This window comes from Mesoplodon densirostris, chromosome 1 (assembly GCF_025265405.1).
Source record: "Mesoplodon densirostris isolate mMesDen1 chromosome 1, mMesDen1 primary haplotype, whole genome shotgun sequence".
In the NCBI taxonomy this organism is placed as follows: Eukaryota; Metazoa; Chordata; class Mammalia; order Artiodactyla; family Ziphiidae; genus Mesoplodon; species Mesoplodon densirostris.
The window spans coordinates 26796510-26812022 of NC_082661.1; the positions used below are offsets into that span (position 1 = coordinate 26796510).

Sequence of the window (15513 nt, forward strand, 5' to 3'; positions counted from 1 at the left end):
CTGGTTGTCTTTATTTACAAGATATCAAAAATATAAAAACTGTACAAAATGCAACAAAGGCAAAAAACTGGCAGTGACTTGGTCTAAATCTTTTAGTTTCCCAAAGCAAGGCTCAGTACTGGAGGTAAGCAATTGAAATGTCTGACTTCAAGTGTACTAGGTTGTATGTAGCCATTTTAGCTGAAGTAGAACATGGAAGTTAATTTCTTCACCTGGTTTACAGAGTGTTTGCGTGCACTCAATCCAACCGGTATAAATTCAGATGTCGATGGATGGTTGTACTTCATCTATTTCTCAAAAAGGAATTGTAGTTCACCTCACCCAGTTAACGTACATTCCACGAATCATGAGCCAAGCAAAAATGCTAGTGCATCATTTAACATAGTACTTGAGTGCCATACAGTAACTACATTTTTACAGCAGGAACATACATGCTCATAGAATTCTTCAGCTAAAATTCAGGATGGTATTATATTACTCAATTTGAACCTTGAAGCAGGATGAATTACTGAAATCTACTGATTTTTTTCTAAACATAATAAATTAAAATAGCATTCGAACAGGTGATGCATAGTTTCCACAAAATCCAAAGCACCATAAATGTCCCCTCCATGAACATAATACCTCTTATTCAACTAACGGAAATTAGTTAAATGTGGTTGCTATAGAAATGTGGAACTATCCTGTTCAGATTTTCCAAGCAGCATACTTCCAGATCCATATAGACAAAACATTCTTTGTAGCTTAAATATTAATCACTGAGGTATTTGCTTTTAGTCTCCCTTTTTCAAACAGTAGCTTCCAAAGGTCTTTACCGATGGTTTATTGCGGACTATAAGCTCCTGCAGCTAGAACCAAGTTTCTTCTAGTAAAATGGAGGTGTACAACTGGTGTTGATTTGGTCATATATGTTCCCAACAATAACTCCTGTGAATTCTCAGGTAAATTTATATGCCCAGTGGCTGTAGTAAAGTCATCAGTCTCTAAATCTTCAAATGCTTTGATAGCATCCCATAACCGTACTGTATTATCCATTGAACCTAAGGGGAGATCAAAGGAAATCATTTAGTAGCATCTGCCCTATTTAGATTCTGAGATTCTGTCAAGTATGCTTTATGCATTTGCTTTTTATTCCTGGTGAAAAAAATCTAAACTTGATTAATAACTCTTCCCTCTAAAGAAGCACTTCAAGCAGTAGTTTTAACCTGAAAAGTCAACATACATATAGGATAACAATCTGGAATCATGGCTAAGGAGAAGCAGAACTTAAAAAACAGCAGGACTTAATTTTGCAATGGTCAACATTCAGTGCTTCCTTTAAATATACCATTGACCCTTTACCACAAAGCCATTTCTAGTCATTTACCTGATGCCAAAATTTCACCATCTCTACTAAATCTAAGTGAACAGACTGTATCACTGTGGCCTTTTAATTCTCCAACCATCAAACCATGTCCAATATCCCAAAGGAGTACTCTGCCATCTGTTGCTCCTGTAGCCAGGAATCTCCCATTGGGAGAAAATGTCAAGGAATGAATTGGTCCCTAGAAAAGAAGTCCATGGAAAGAATCAAAAATAGGGTTAAAAATACCTAAGAAAATAAGACAAAAGTTAGAATTATAAAGTCTAGTGGTGCGAATAGTATCTTTAAAATGTGTCACTGGTTAATTTTTTAACATCTTTATTGGGGTATATAATTGCTTTACAATGTTGTGTTAGTTTCTGCTGTATAACAAAGTGAATCAGCTATACATATACATATATCCCCATATCCCCTCCCTCTTGCGCCTCCCTCCCACCACTCTAAGTGGTCACAAAGCACCGAGCTGATCTCCCTGTGCTATGCAGCTGCTTCCCACTAGCTATTTTACATTTGCTAGTGTACATATGTCAATGCTACTCTCTCACTCCGTCCCAGCTTACCCTTCCCCCTCCCTGTGTTCTCAAATCCATTCCCTACGTCTGCGTCTTTATTCCTGTCCTGCCCCTAGGTTCATCAGAACCATTTTTTTTTAGATTCCATATATATGTGTTAGCATATGGTATTTGTTTTTCTCTTTCAGACTTACTTCACTCTGTATGACAGACTCTAGGTCCATCCATCTGGTTAATTTTTAAACTATTTTTATCTCAAAAGAACCTTGTGTGCTGGAATAATGAAGGTATAAAATACCTTGTGTCCAGTGAAGATCCTTACACAGTTCCCATTCAGGACATCCCAGAGCCGCACAGTTCTGTCTGCAGAGCCCGTAGCAACATAATTAGAATTGGGATGGAATCTGGTACAATTCACATCAGCAAGATGGCCAGCAAATATCCTTAAAGGCTGATAGTGATCTGTAGCCCAGAGCCTTTTTAAAAAAATTATTGAAAACAAAAGAAGGTAATTAGATAACTGTGAAATGCCAAAATTCTATCCAAAATAAATATAGAAACCACCATGTGAACTGTTAGCTCCAAATGGGTCCCACTCACTAGTTACCTGAGGGAAAGAAGATGGAATGACTGAGACTAAACATTCTTTTTTTTTTTGGCCGCAGTGCGGCTTGTGGGATCTTAGTTCCCTGACCAGGGATTGAACTCGTGCCCTCGGCAGTGAAAGCGCAGAGTCCTAACCACTGGACCGCCAGGGAATTCCCTAAACATTCTTAAGAAAAACTAACTGATACGGTACAAAAATTTTTTAATTCTATAATCCTTTAGTTCTCTGTATGTACACCCCCCACTCCAACTCCTAGTCTAACTTATAGAAGAGTATTTTTCCCTAGTTTTGGCCACCACATAATTAGTTTCTAACCCAAGACACCTCATCCTCAACTTCTAAGGAGATGACAGGGAAATAAACGTGCTCACAGTGGTTGTAAAAGACAAGGTTTAGCATCCAGTTGGGGAAGGGGAGGGCATGGACTCTTGGTATAGACATAATTGCAGACAGTAATATTCCTGTCCCAAATTCGTTTTCAAATAAGGACCTATAAATGCTGACGTTCTCAAAATGTTGATCCTGAATAATAGAAGCAAAAATGAGTTTGGCTGGAGTTTCTAATTCCCAACAAGAAACCATTCTGTTCCTTGAATAGGCCCAGTCCTAAGCTCATAATGTTCTTACCGAGCTACTCGGTCGTGGCCCCCTGACACAAAATAATATCCATATGGAGAAAACTGTGTGTCCCACACTGGATAGTTGTGTCCTTTATATCCCACCAAGCAGGTAAATGTTTGAAGACTCCACAATCTAACAGTTCCATCTTCTGAAGAGGAAAGCAGGTAGTTCCTGAGAGAAAAGAAGGTAGTACATTCGATTCCTAGAATAACTTAGTTACCTGTCCAGTTTCTATGTACATTTGTATATATTAAACATAGCTACCTGACATGCTACATCTCACTTTTAATTTATACATGAAATTCACAGTAGATAACAAGAGTTGAAAGTACTAACTAATGTTAGCCGTGACACTCTACATCTACCGAGCACCTACTGAATGAGGCTAGATTATTTTAAAAGCATTATCTATTAAGAGGAAAATCACAGTTCTTTGAAAAAAAAATACCAAAGATGTAATGACAAAAAGTATGATCAAATAAGGTCACCTGAGAAAGGCTTCTAAGAAATGTGATATGTCACTTAAAACTTAATTTTTTACTTCAAAATGGAGATGCTATTTTCATATCCTGTAAAAGTTGTGTAAGAATTTAGAAGTAAACATCTTTTGGACCCCCCCAAAAAAAAAGCCAAAACAAAAAACACTATAACGAGAGAATAATACTCTACCTTCTTCAGAAATGAACAGAAAAGCTGAATTACTCAGAAAGTACTACGGTTTTCAATGAAATCAGAAGTTTCCCTCAAGTAAAAATGTACCATCTGGCTAAATCCTATAAAATAACAAAAATCCTCATTCTCCAAGTTTCATAAGGATGAAAATCTTGATGGATTGAAAGCTATTATCTATCAAATAAGATACAGATGGTATTATTATAACAAAATACCCTCCCTGCATTTCTACAGAATGTTAGAGATCATGAAAAATAGGCAAACATATTTGTGGGTTTCAAATTCCCTTTTCAGTATTCTCTTAGTTCTTTTGATTATACAAAGATAAATCTTCAATTGATAGGTAATATGCCTTTAATATCAGTAATCTGTTGTGAATTTGGAGATGACAGAAGACAGCAGTAGCCACAAAACCCAAAGAAAGAACCCAAAGAAGCAATTCAACCCCTACTGGAGTTACACAAAACTAAAGCTGATTTTTATAACCAGCAAACCCAAAGCTATGTATCCTGATTCTGTAAATTTGGGTATTATACACCAGTACCCCAATATAAATCAGCAGAGGGCAAGATGCTAAAAGATAATGCACTACTATGTATAAAATAGATAACTAATGAGAACCTACTGTATAGCACAGGGAACTCTACTCAGTGCTCTGTGGTGACCTAAATAGGAAGGAAATCCAAAAAAGGGGATACATGTATACATATAGCTGATTCACTTTGCTGTACAGCAGAAACTAACACAACAATGTAAAGCAACTATACTCCAATAAAAATGAATTTTAAAAAAATTTTAAAGGATAATAAAATAATTCTCTACAAAAAAAATAGTAATAATAAAAGATAACGGGGCTTCCCTGGTGGCGCAGTGGTTGAGAGTCCGCCTACCGATGCACGGGACACGGGTATGGGCCCCGGTTCGGGAAGATCCCACATGCCGCGGAGCGGCTGGGCCCATGAGCCATGGCCGCTGAGCCTGTGCATCCGGAGCCTGTGCTCCGCAACGGGAGAGGCCACAGCAGTGAGAGGCCCGCGTACCGCAAAAAAAAAAAAGAATGAATGATAGGCAACCACAAGATTTTTCTAAAGGAATTTTCCCCAACATTCTCATAATGTTCCCAGTAGTTAACTTTCATATAATCTCAATGTAATACAGCAGTATTTAATTCTTTTGTTTGTATTTTACCTATCTGGACTGAAGCTGGCTCCATAGACGGGCCCACTGTGACCATACAAAATCTTCAACTCACTTGCTGTTTTCTCATCCATGATTCTTTCTAAGACATCATCAGATTCTTTATCTATGAGGCTAAGATCTAAAATGGTCCAGAAATGTTAATTTTTTAAAGTACATTCATTAAAACATTTTAAGGCAATTACATCACAGTTCAGGAGAAGAACTAACATTTGAACTGTTCCTCCTACATACCAACCACTGTGCTAATGCCTCTAAATTAGGTGCTATCATCCCAGTGTGTAAGAGAAGAAAGTGAGGTTCAGAACAGTTAATAATATGCCAGAGTGCACACAGCTACTTAGTGTTGGAACTAGGGCTGAAACTCAAATTTATCCATTATATCACCATGTTTCACAAAAGGAAACTATAGAAATATTAAAATAAATTATTGAAAATGCATTATCTTGTTTAACAATACAGTTAGCAAGAAACTTTCTTTAAAATGTAACCCTGGTCTTAGTTCATTTTAGCCATTTTTATGGCTAAAACAGAAAGTACTCTCCCACTATTTAAAGTTTTTTTTTTTTAATTCACAAGCAAACAATCATAAAATGTTAGATTTTTAACCTTAGGGAGTTTTCTAGCCTAATGCCCTCATTCTACAGATGAGAAAACTGAGGACCAGTGAAATTAAACCAGACTAGCACCCCAGTCTCCTGATTGCCACTCCAATGCACTTTTCACTGTTGGCAATGTTATTAGCCATTTTGACTTAAAGTAAAATCAAGTGAAATTCTGCTAAGATCACAATGTCTTCTGTATACTTCTTGGAATCAAGATTGGTGTAAACTAACAATGAGCTTATATCCTGACAGGTCATCTCAGTTACCTGCTGCTTGTTTGACACTACGAAGCTTTTTGGGTGTCACAGACCACACTCTGACAGTTGAATCTGCAAAACCTCCAGCAATCAAACTAGAATCATCAGTGACATCCACTGCAGTGAGGCCCTGCCAATTAAAAAAAAATATATATATATATATATATATACACACACACACACACACACACACACACACACACACACACACACACTAAACGATACTGTTTTAGGGAAAAAATTATAATCACACATTAGAGAATATATAATGATAGCTATTTTTCTCATATAAAAGATCATTTGAGATTTCATTCTCCTTTGAAATCAACTGTTCAAAAGCACTTACTTTGAGAACACGTCATTTACCCCTTTTTGCCCTCTGAATTTGGAGTGCATCATATAAAGCAAATGTTAATCATTTTTGTACTTTACTAAATATATCCTCAGCAGCCTATTATAAAGCCTTATGTCTATAGAGGCTTACAGACATAAAGATGTGAAGAATTCTTAATAAAAAATATTAAGTTTACGTAAGTACTTAAGTTCAAGGGAGATGAACCACATAGCTTCCTCCTTTTTCAAAGGCTAGCAGAATTCTGATCAGTGAAATGAAGGACACATACAAGCAAGATTCTGGTACCTACAAGTCGCTAAAGGTCTTTTAAACATTGCCTTCTATCTATTCTGAGCAATGTCCAATTCTGCTTTCCTAACTGCTGTCTTTAAGCCATATTTGTATCAAGAGTTTAAAGAAGAAATCTTCATTTTAGTTAAGACATCTAAGTTACTTTTAATGGTAATCACTATTTTTCATGACTCCTAATTTTCTCCCAGAAATTGCCAAATCATTTTACCAACCTGGTAAGCATTGAGGAATGTATAGAAACAAATTGAGGGTAAACAATCTGGCCCAAGGCGTACTCGTTTGGTGGTTTCTTTCATATTCATGATCTTATCCAATTTATCTGAATCTTTCAACTCAGGAAGAGGGATTCTGTGAAAGAAAAACAGACTGGAAATTACTCTTAATATTAAATAACTTGAACCATCTATAACATTGTCTTAAACTTCCACACATGTTCCTGAGGTTTTTTTCCTCACCTGTTTTGAGGTGGAGCATTGGGATCTTGTTTTTTGCTTTTGGATCCGATACTATCTTTTTTAGGCTTCTTCTTTTTAGGTTTTCCTTCTTCATTTTCTCCTTCTTCATCCTCATCATCCAAAGGCACCTCAATTTCTGGCTCTTTTAATAAACCAAAAAATACCTACAAGTCAAAGGAGCCAATTTTTTAAATTACTTTTTTGTTCATTAATACATCCTTTTCATATCTTGATAGGAGGAATCACAATTACAATAGGGTCATGTATATCCTGAAGCAGATTCTGTACTTGTCTACCCAGTAGCCAATCTCCCCTTCTTCCTTACTAACAGAACCCTGATTTTGTTGGAGCAGCAGTATGCTCAGTTAAAATCATTTCTGTTCCCGGGCTCCCGTGAAGCCATACAATGGCCATATAATATCATTCTGGCCAATAGATGTACACACAGATATACTGGGTAGTGTTTTAGAAAAAAATACTGTTTTCCTGATAAAATGGGAGAGATTCAGCAGGTATGTCTTTCATCCTCCCCCTTCTGCCTTCCTGGAATACAGATGCAAAGCTGGCACTGCAATAGCCACCTGTGAGCACAATGAAGAAAGCCACGTTCTGAAGATGGCAGAGCAGAAAGTAGAAGGACCCAGGGTCCTTGATGGCACTGTGGAACCCTCACACCAGCCTAGGAGGGCCTTCTGCTTTAATTCATTTTATGTGAGAAAAACCCTTACTTGCTTCTGCCAATGTAGTCAGGGTTCTGTTAAATACATCCATTCCCAAATTCTCACTAATATATACATCATCCTTAGAACATGAAACTTAGTATACAGTGTAAAATTATTCCCAAACTAGCTATAAGAAAAATGTGTAAATTATGTAGATGGAAATGCTACAATTTTTCATAATCTGCATTATATAGTTCTTAGGTTTATTCCCATACCTTTGATTTGTTTGCCTCTCGTTTAGCCTCTCCTGCCAAACTTCCCACCATCGCATCTATCTGTTGCTTACTACGCGGCATCCCATCAAAGATGTCAATGTAGAGGTGCTCCTGAACTATGTTCCATATCTGATTGTTCTGTTTCTCCTGAAGATGCCTCTTCAAGAGTTGGTACGAGTCTCGGGAAATACGCAGAACAAATTTACTTGTTCGAAAATCCAACATGGTCTCATTCCCTTTCATGTGTTCCTTTTTGGTAAGACTAGATAATACTCGAAGGTCATCCTGGTAATAACATTCCTGATCTCCATGGAACCTGTTTCAGTGATTTTAAAAAGTCATTTTTCAATGTAATCGTTAAGGGATCTGCCTCTCCCCCATATATTTATAAACATCCCAGAATATTTTCAACGTAGTAGTCTGAATAATCGTGGACTAAGCTGTAGGATAAGAAGTAACGCATTTCAAAATGATTACAATTCAGTTCTGAATTCATCCTAAAAATGACCAATTTAATTCTCTAATGAAATAAATGCATCATAAACATTTTAAGAGGATTTGAAATAAATACCATAAATGAATGAAAGATAAGCTATCCACCATTGGCAGACAGTCTCATTTGAATGCCACCATTGGTAGACATTTGAAAATGTTAGAAACTTTGCTCTACTAAATTTTATGTTCTCTCAAAACTCACTTTTTAAAACTTTTTATTATGGGAAATTTCACACACATACAAAAGTAGAAACTATTATAAGGAATTCAGTGTACCTATCACCCAGCCTCTCAACAATAATCAACACATGACATTCTCACAAAACCCTTCATTTTTAGTGATTTCGCATATTCTTAATACCAGATATAAAGAATAAACATCCGTACTTTAATAACATGACTAAAGAACAAACGTGTTGATATCAAACAGTGAGCACTCCATTTACTCACCATTACCAAAGGCAATTAAATAAAGCTTTCAGCCTTGATGACAATTACTAAATTTAAATGTATTTTTGTTTCTACAAATCTTAATTATCCTAATAAAATAAAATGTAAGGATCATATATTGACACTCACAAAGAGCAGCAAACAATGCAAAAACATTTAGAAAACAAATGATTAAACATATTAGGACTTTAGCTCTGACACACAGCCAGTAGATTCCTAAACTGTTACCTGTGCTACCCTATTATGACTCATCAAGACATGAATTAAGAGTTTCTGTCTAAGATTTGAATGAAATTAGAAATCTCAGCCTCCTGGTGTTGTATTAGTCGCCACCGATAAGCTCATCTGAGCATGGGGTCCTGGCAAGGGATGAGACTGTCCATGACAAGGACACAGAAAGTCAGTCCCCTACGATATTCCAGCTTCCTATGTGAGGAGATGGCTACACCATGAGACTGGAAGAAGAGGTTTTTTGATGACAGTACTGTAAGAAAAATGAGCTTACAAATTCTGTCACCATCAGCCTTAATCTTTTCTTTCAGAAACAGTGAGCTACAGAACATTTGCCTTATATACCTCCTATTAGGCACTGTAGAATAATGAATGAATATAATGACACAGAAGCCAGGTGTCCTGAGTTCTATTGTTCCTCTATTACCACTACCTGTGTTACCTGACAAGTTCTAGCTTCTGGGTCTATTGCTTGTACCAAAGAGCTCTCATTTAAACTGTTCAGCACTGCCTCCTTCTTAAACACTCCTTTTCTTTGGCTTCTATAACTCAACACTCTCCTGGTTTTCTTCCTGCTTCTCTGGCCTCTCCTTTTATATCTCTTCTACTTGGTCATCTCTTCTACTCCAAATGTTGGAGTTCCTTGAGGCCCAGGCCTAGCCCTCCCATTGACTTAGTTCATACTCCTTCCTAGACAGTCTCATCCCTATCCATCAATATTGCACACACTCCAATTTATGGCTCCAGTCCCTACGTCTCCTCTAAGCTCAGAGCCTTATATATCCTCCATCTATCAACTTGACATCTCTTAAATAAGTCAAAGGCATAAACAAATCTGAACTCAAGATTATTCTACAACCTGACAGAACCGGTCCTCTTCTAGGGTTTTCTACCTCAGTGAAGAGCACCCGTATAAAGCTAGGGGAGCCAGAAACCTAGGGATTATCAATTATACTTTCATCTCCCTTACACCTCCATATCCAATCACTCACCAAGTGCTTCACGAATATGTCTACTTCCCTTCACCAACGCTCTCACACCCTAGTCCAGTGTTTCTCAACAGGGTTGCAACTAGTATTTGGGGCAAAAAATTCATTGCTAAGTGGGACTACCTGCACGTATTGAAACTTTTGGAATCCCTAAGACACCTGATCCTCCAGCCTAGTCATTACGACAACCAAAAACACCTCCAGTTTCAAACAGCCCAGAGGAAGGAGGCATAATATTACCTTCCGTTGAGAACCAGTACAATAACCCCCAAAATGGTCAATCTATAATCACTCTGTCCCCCACCATCTGTTTTCCCCACTGCATAAAGGTCCTTTCAAAATGTAAATCTAATAATAACATGGTCCTTCAATGACTTCTCTGGCAAAGATGGCTCACTGTCCCCAAATATCCAATTTTTTCTTTCTTCCTCCACAATAAAACACCTGAATACTAGCTGTCACATAGACACCTAGGTAAAGACCATATTTCCTACCTCCCTTGGCCATTGACTAATGACATAAAAAAGGGAGAAATATATGTCACTTCCAGGAAGGATGTGTGCCCTCCCTGCTGACTGTAACGCTGATATGATTTCTTAGAGCCAGAGAATCACCTTGTACCACAGGTGGAAAATGCATGCCAAGGATGTCAGAGCTACAAAATAAATCAACAGAGCCTGGGTCCTTGATAATCAAGGACTCCATACCAGTCCTAGACTGCCTACATTCATGAGAGAGACAAATAAACTTTTATCGTATCCAAGCCTCTACTGTTTGGGGTCCAGTCACTCTCAGTCTAATCTAATCCTAACACAGCTTCATATTGCTCTTAGGATAAAAGTAAACATAAACTTTTATTTACGCCAACATTGTTTTGACTTTTCAGTGCATCTCAGCCAAATCTAATCCCATCCAATACAACCTCCTACTGCTCTGAGGATAAACAAAGACCCTCAATAAGGCCCAAGAACCGCCTGCTCCAGCCCCTAATCAACTGGCCAGCTTCCTGTTGTACCACACCCCACCCTCACACTCTGCTCCAGCCACACTTGCCTTTCATCTCTGTACCTAACATGATCCTTCCTGCCACAGAGCTGTCACACATGCTTCTCCCTCTTCTCTTCCCCTGGTTAACTCCTGTTCAATCTTCAGATCCTACCTCAAGCATCACTTCCTCTGGGAGCCTTCCCTGACTTCTGCAACTAGATCAAATCCCTCATTTTAGGTTCTCATAGCACCAGGTACCTCTCCTTCATAAAGTACTTTTTGAGTTGCAATCTTACATTTGTGTAGTTACAGATGCGTGTATTCATTATATATATATAGCTATATATACATATTATATATATACATAAATTCACATACTTCTCAAAGAATGATTTTGCTTCATTCTCATGTTGATTGTAGACTAGTTCCAAATACATGTGTACAAATAGGGGATAAAAGAGTTGGGATAACTCTGCCCGATGGCAGTCCAAGGAACATTCAATGAAGTGTTTCAGTCCACTATAGTATTCTTCATACATTGTGGGGTCTCCTTGTTGGTTGTAGGCTGATAGCACGGCACTGACATCCGGCTGGTCTTCCACAGCTACACTTCCAACTGTTTAAAAAACGAAAAATAACTTTCAGGAAAGTGACCTGACATGCACCAAGAGACTAAGGCTGTTTTTGCTAAGGTCCAGAGGTGAACTGTTTCTCAGATGTTTGTCCTTCTCCTCTCAAATGCTCTTCCCCAACTCAATCACATAACCTTTTAATGGGATTCACTTTGTTTCAGCCACCCATCCAAAATTCCTTCGGTTTGTCCATATCTTAAAATAAAAATTTCAAATCAATAACAGAAAGATTCAATATTTTTCCTAGAGGTACCTTATTTTAAAGACAAATTTTATAAAACATGGTATGTGCAGATCAAACAACTATCTTAATCTTCTCTCAAGGCTCAGTGCAAATGGCACCCACCACCACCAAGCTATGCCCTGGAGTAACATTTCCAGCTCTCTGAACTACCTAAATATTTTGTAACTGTCCAGCAACACATCCTATCCTGTTACCTTCATATATGTACATCTATCACTCCCTATAAAATATAAGCATGTTAATGGTGGGAAGGACTTGCCTTATTTATATTTCCAAAAGACAAATCTATTTTATATGCTTAAAACAATTTCCATAACCATCATTTCAAGGCAAAAAGCACGAGTATTTATTTGTAATACTTCAATACCAAACAATGATACATCTGTCAATTGAATCAGAGTTTGTTGGAAATTTTTAAGTTGCAATTATAGTACTGTTATGCTCTTTACTGCACAAATTTTAGAGAAGTTCTTTAGAAGTTTACTCTGATGGCCTCTTTTCCTCCCTACTGGTTTCTGAGTTACAATCTAAAAAATAGGTCAAGTTTCTGAAGAGATGAGAGATTACAACAAAATAACCAACAACATAATTCATCTATCTTATAGTTCATTCACAAAATTCAGCATTCAAAAAAGATTCCTCTCAATCACATTTGCATACATTTCTACTTATGGGGTACAATGCTACATATTCATACTTCACTTCTGGCAATGCTGCAAAGATTAGGTCTCATAAATACAAAAGGGGAGGGGGAAGCCTCAGGTGTCAGGGATGGATACCTAGGCATAAACTTATCAGTGCCAGGCATTTTACATATATTATATATAAATCTCACAATAACCCATTTAATAGAGGGGAAAAAAAAAACTCTCAAGCTTAGGAAGAATAACAATCAGCATCACACAAGTAAAAGCAACAGAGACAGAAACTGAACTCAGGTCTGCCCAACGCCTGTTCCTAAGTGAATGATTCTCAAACTTTGCCCTACACCAGTACCCCTTGGAAGCATTTATTTTAAAACGCAGATTCCCGGACTCCACCTGCACAGGGTCTGATTCACTAAGTCTGAAGTGACGCCCAAGAATCTGCATTCCTTTAAAAGATTTAAAACCAATGTTAGTTAGCCTATATTTTGAGAGAGACTGGCTACACTATATTCATCATTCCCTGGCTGTGTGGTCCAAAGCAAGTCCCTTGGCCTTTCTCAGTCTGTTTTCTCATCTCTAAAATAGAAGTACTGTCTACCTCACAGTGGAACTGAGAAAATTAAGATACATAACAAAGTATTTATAGTAAAAGTACGCTAGTACAAAACTGTACAAATATTGCTAGTGTTAATGTATCCCTGACCAAGGCTCAAGAGCCCAAATGAGAGGAAACGGACCAAAAGCTTGAAAGTCCCCGCCTCTCCGCGCCCACCGTCCCCATACATCCCTCAGCTCAACAGCTCTCCACAGCCTCTCGCTGGAACTGACAGCTCGGAAGAGGGTTTGACTGCGCAGCCGGCGCACCAGGGAAAGGGGCGGGCATGTGGCCCTAGAGGCGGGCCCAGGAAATTCAAAACAAGCCCGCAGAGGTGCAGGCCTGCCAGCCTCTGCCTTCCCGGCTCGCTCCCTTTCGTGCCGGCCCTGCCTCCCCGGGACCCCGCGGCTCACCTTTCCCCGGAGCCGCAGGACCTGTCGCTAAGCCCGAGACGGCGGCGGACCCCGAAGCACCGCTGACCGGAGGGTCGGGGGCCGCAGGGCCGGGGGCTGAGGCGGTGACCCGACTAAGAAGCGCGCTAGCCGTCTCAGCGCCGGCGCCGTCCGCCTCTCCCGGGGCTCCGGAGCCCGCCACTGCCTCCTCCAGCAGCCGGGCCTCACGGCGCAGCGCCTCTTCGGCCTCGCGGAGGTTGCTCTGCCGTAGAAACTGCAGCACGGCCAGCAGAGTCTGTCGATCGTGGGGAGCGCCGGCCTCCGGAGCAGCGGCGGGCACCGGGGCCGCCCCCGCCGGGGCAACGGCGCAGACAGCCACCGAGGGTTTGGGGGTCCCACCATCCCCGCCGGTCGACGACGACGCCGCAACGTTCCCACCGCCGCCGTTGGGGCCGTTGTTGGTTGTGCCGCCGCCACCCTCGCCAGCGCCGTCCCCCGCCTGCGGAGGTAGCAGCGTCGGCGGTCCCTCAGGCTCTAACTTGACCGCCACCTCCGTCTGCTCCTCCGCCAGCGCCGCCATCTTGCGGCTGAGCCACCTTGCGCCGTCAAGCGTGATTGCGTTTTCGCCACATGGAGGGCGGGGAGGAGCATTTTACGACAGCTCTGGAGGGCCATTTACGGCAGTAGGAGGGGCGAGAAAGGAGGAGAAAAAGGAATAGGAGCAAGAGCAACTTTCAAAAGTGAGTGACAAAAAGACAGGAAGTGGGAGTTAGGGACCGCCTCTTTACGTTTATTACAGACCAGATATATTCAGGCACTGCGATAGACATTTTACATTATGTGACCTTTAATTCAACAGTTTTTTAAGGTACTATTATCTTCACGTTACAGATGACTCAACCAAGACCTAAAGACAAAATGCCAGATCAATATTCGAATCCAGGTCTTTAATTTAAAAGCATATACTATTTACCAGAGGGAGGCTTCTGAGATACTGGTAAAGTTTTATGTTTTGATCTGGGGGCGGTTACTTGTTTTTTTTCAATTTATGCTTTGTAAAAATTAATTGAGCTGCACGCTTACGTTTTGTGAACTTTATAGCATGTATGTTATATTTCAATAAAAAGTTTTTAAGGACCTGAATTTTGTGATTGTGAAATGTATATGTTCTGTATTCGTGCTATGTTACCCATTATTACAAATAGACTGCATTTTAATTGTATATTTTAAAATAGTATGTGCCATTTTGCAATATGCTTCATAGGTTTAAAAACCTGCTGCATATTTTACCTCGTTTGAATCTCACAACGCTGTGAGATAGGTGCAGACAAGAAAAGTGAGCCTAGGACACGGGGAAAATCTAGCAGTTATTCAGGTTGTTGGTTTTGAGGTCTTACTGGCTTCCTTTGACCCTGCTTACTAGCTGAATGACCTGGAGCAAGTTACTTAACTTACACTACCCCAGTTGCCCAACTTCTAAAATAGGGACAATAACAGTACCTACCTCATAGAGTTGTGTGAGGATTAAATGACATAATGTATATGGTTATTTTTACTTAACCAACCTAAAGAGGTGTCCTGCAAATGTTTGATAAGAAAGTCCAATCATGATGTTCATGGTTATCTCAAGACTGAAATATAAAACTAATCTAATTTGACATAATGTAAGATTGTGAAACATGGGGAGGGGCAGGGAGTGGAGAGTGGCGGGGAGATGAGCAAGAATTGGTTAGCATTTAATCATCAGTGGCCAAGAGAAAAACTGAAATCGGATGATAACACTAAAGAGATGGGGAAATTAATCATTTTCCTCACGATCATTCAACTAATTTTTCTGACTCAGTATTCACTAATTGATATGTAATTAATTGGTAATTAATTGAGAACCGAGATGAGAAATGCTGTGAATAACAAGCCCAGGTGTATTTATAATTCCCTGGAAAGATGTTTTACCCATTATGAATAGTAAATTAACATCT

The 15513-nt window shown here is 39.4% G+C and overlaps 1 protein-coding gene across 1 annotated transcript; it reads right to left on the reverse strand.

The window, feature by feature from the left end:
* Window positions 1–8: 8 nt before the first annotated feature.
* On the reverse strand, window positions 9–14133 carry TAF5 (TATA-box binding protein associated factor 5). Its single transcript, XM_060100068.1, has 11 exons — window positions 13556–14133; window positions 11403–11640; window positions 7873–8188; window positions 6936–7099; window positions 6693–6828; window positions 5844–5964; window positions 4964–5093; window positions 3110–3274; window positions 2174–2351; window positions 1367–1544; window positions 9–1040 (listed from the first exon to the last, which is right to left on the reverse strand). The coding sequence occupies exons 1-11, from the start codon at window positions 14112–14114 to the stop codon at window positions 823–825; spliced, it is 2403 nt and encodes an 800-aa protein (XP_059956051.1). The 5' UTR covers window positions 14115–14133; the 3' UTR covers window positions 9–822.
* Between the last annotated feature and the right edge of the window lie 1380 nt (window positions 14134–15513).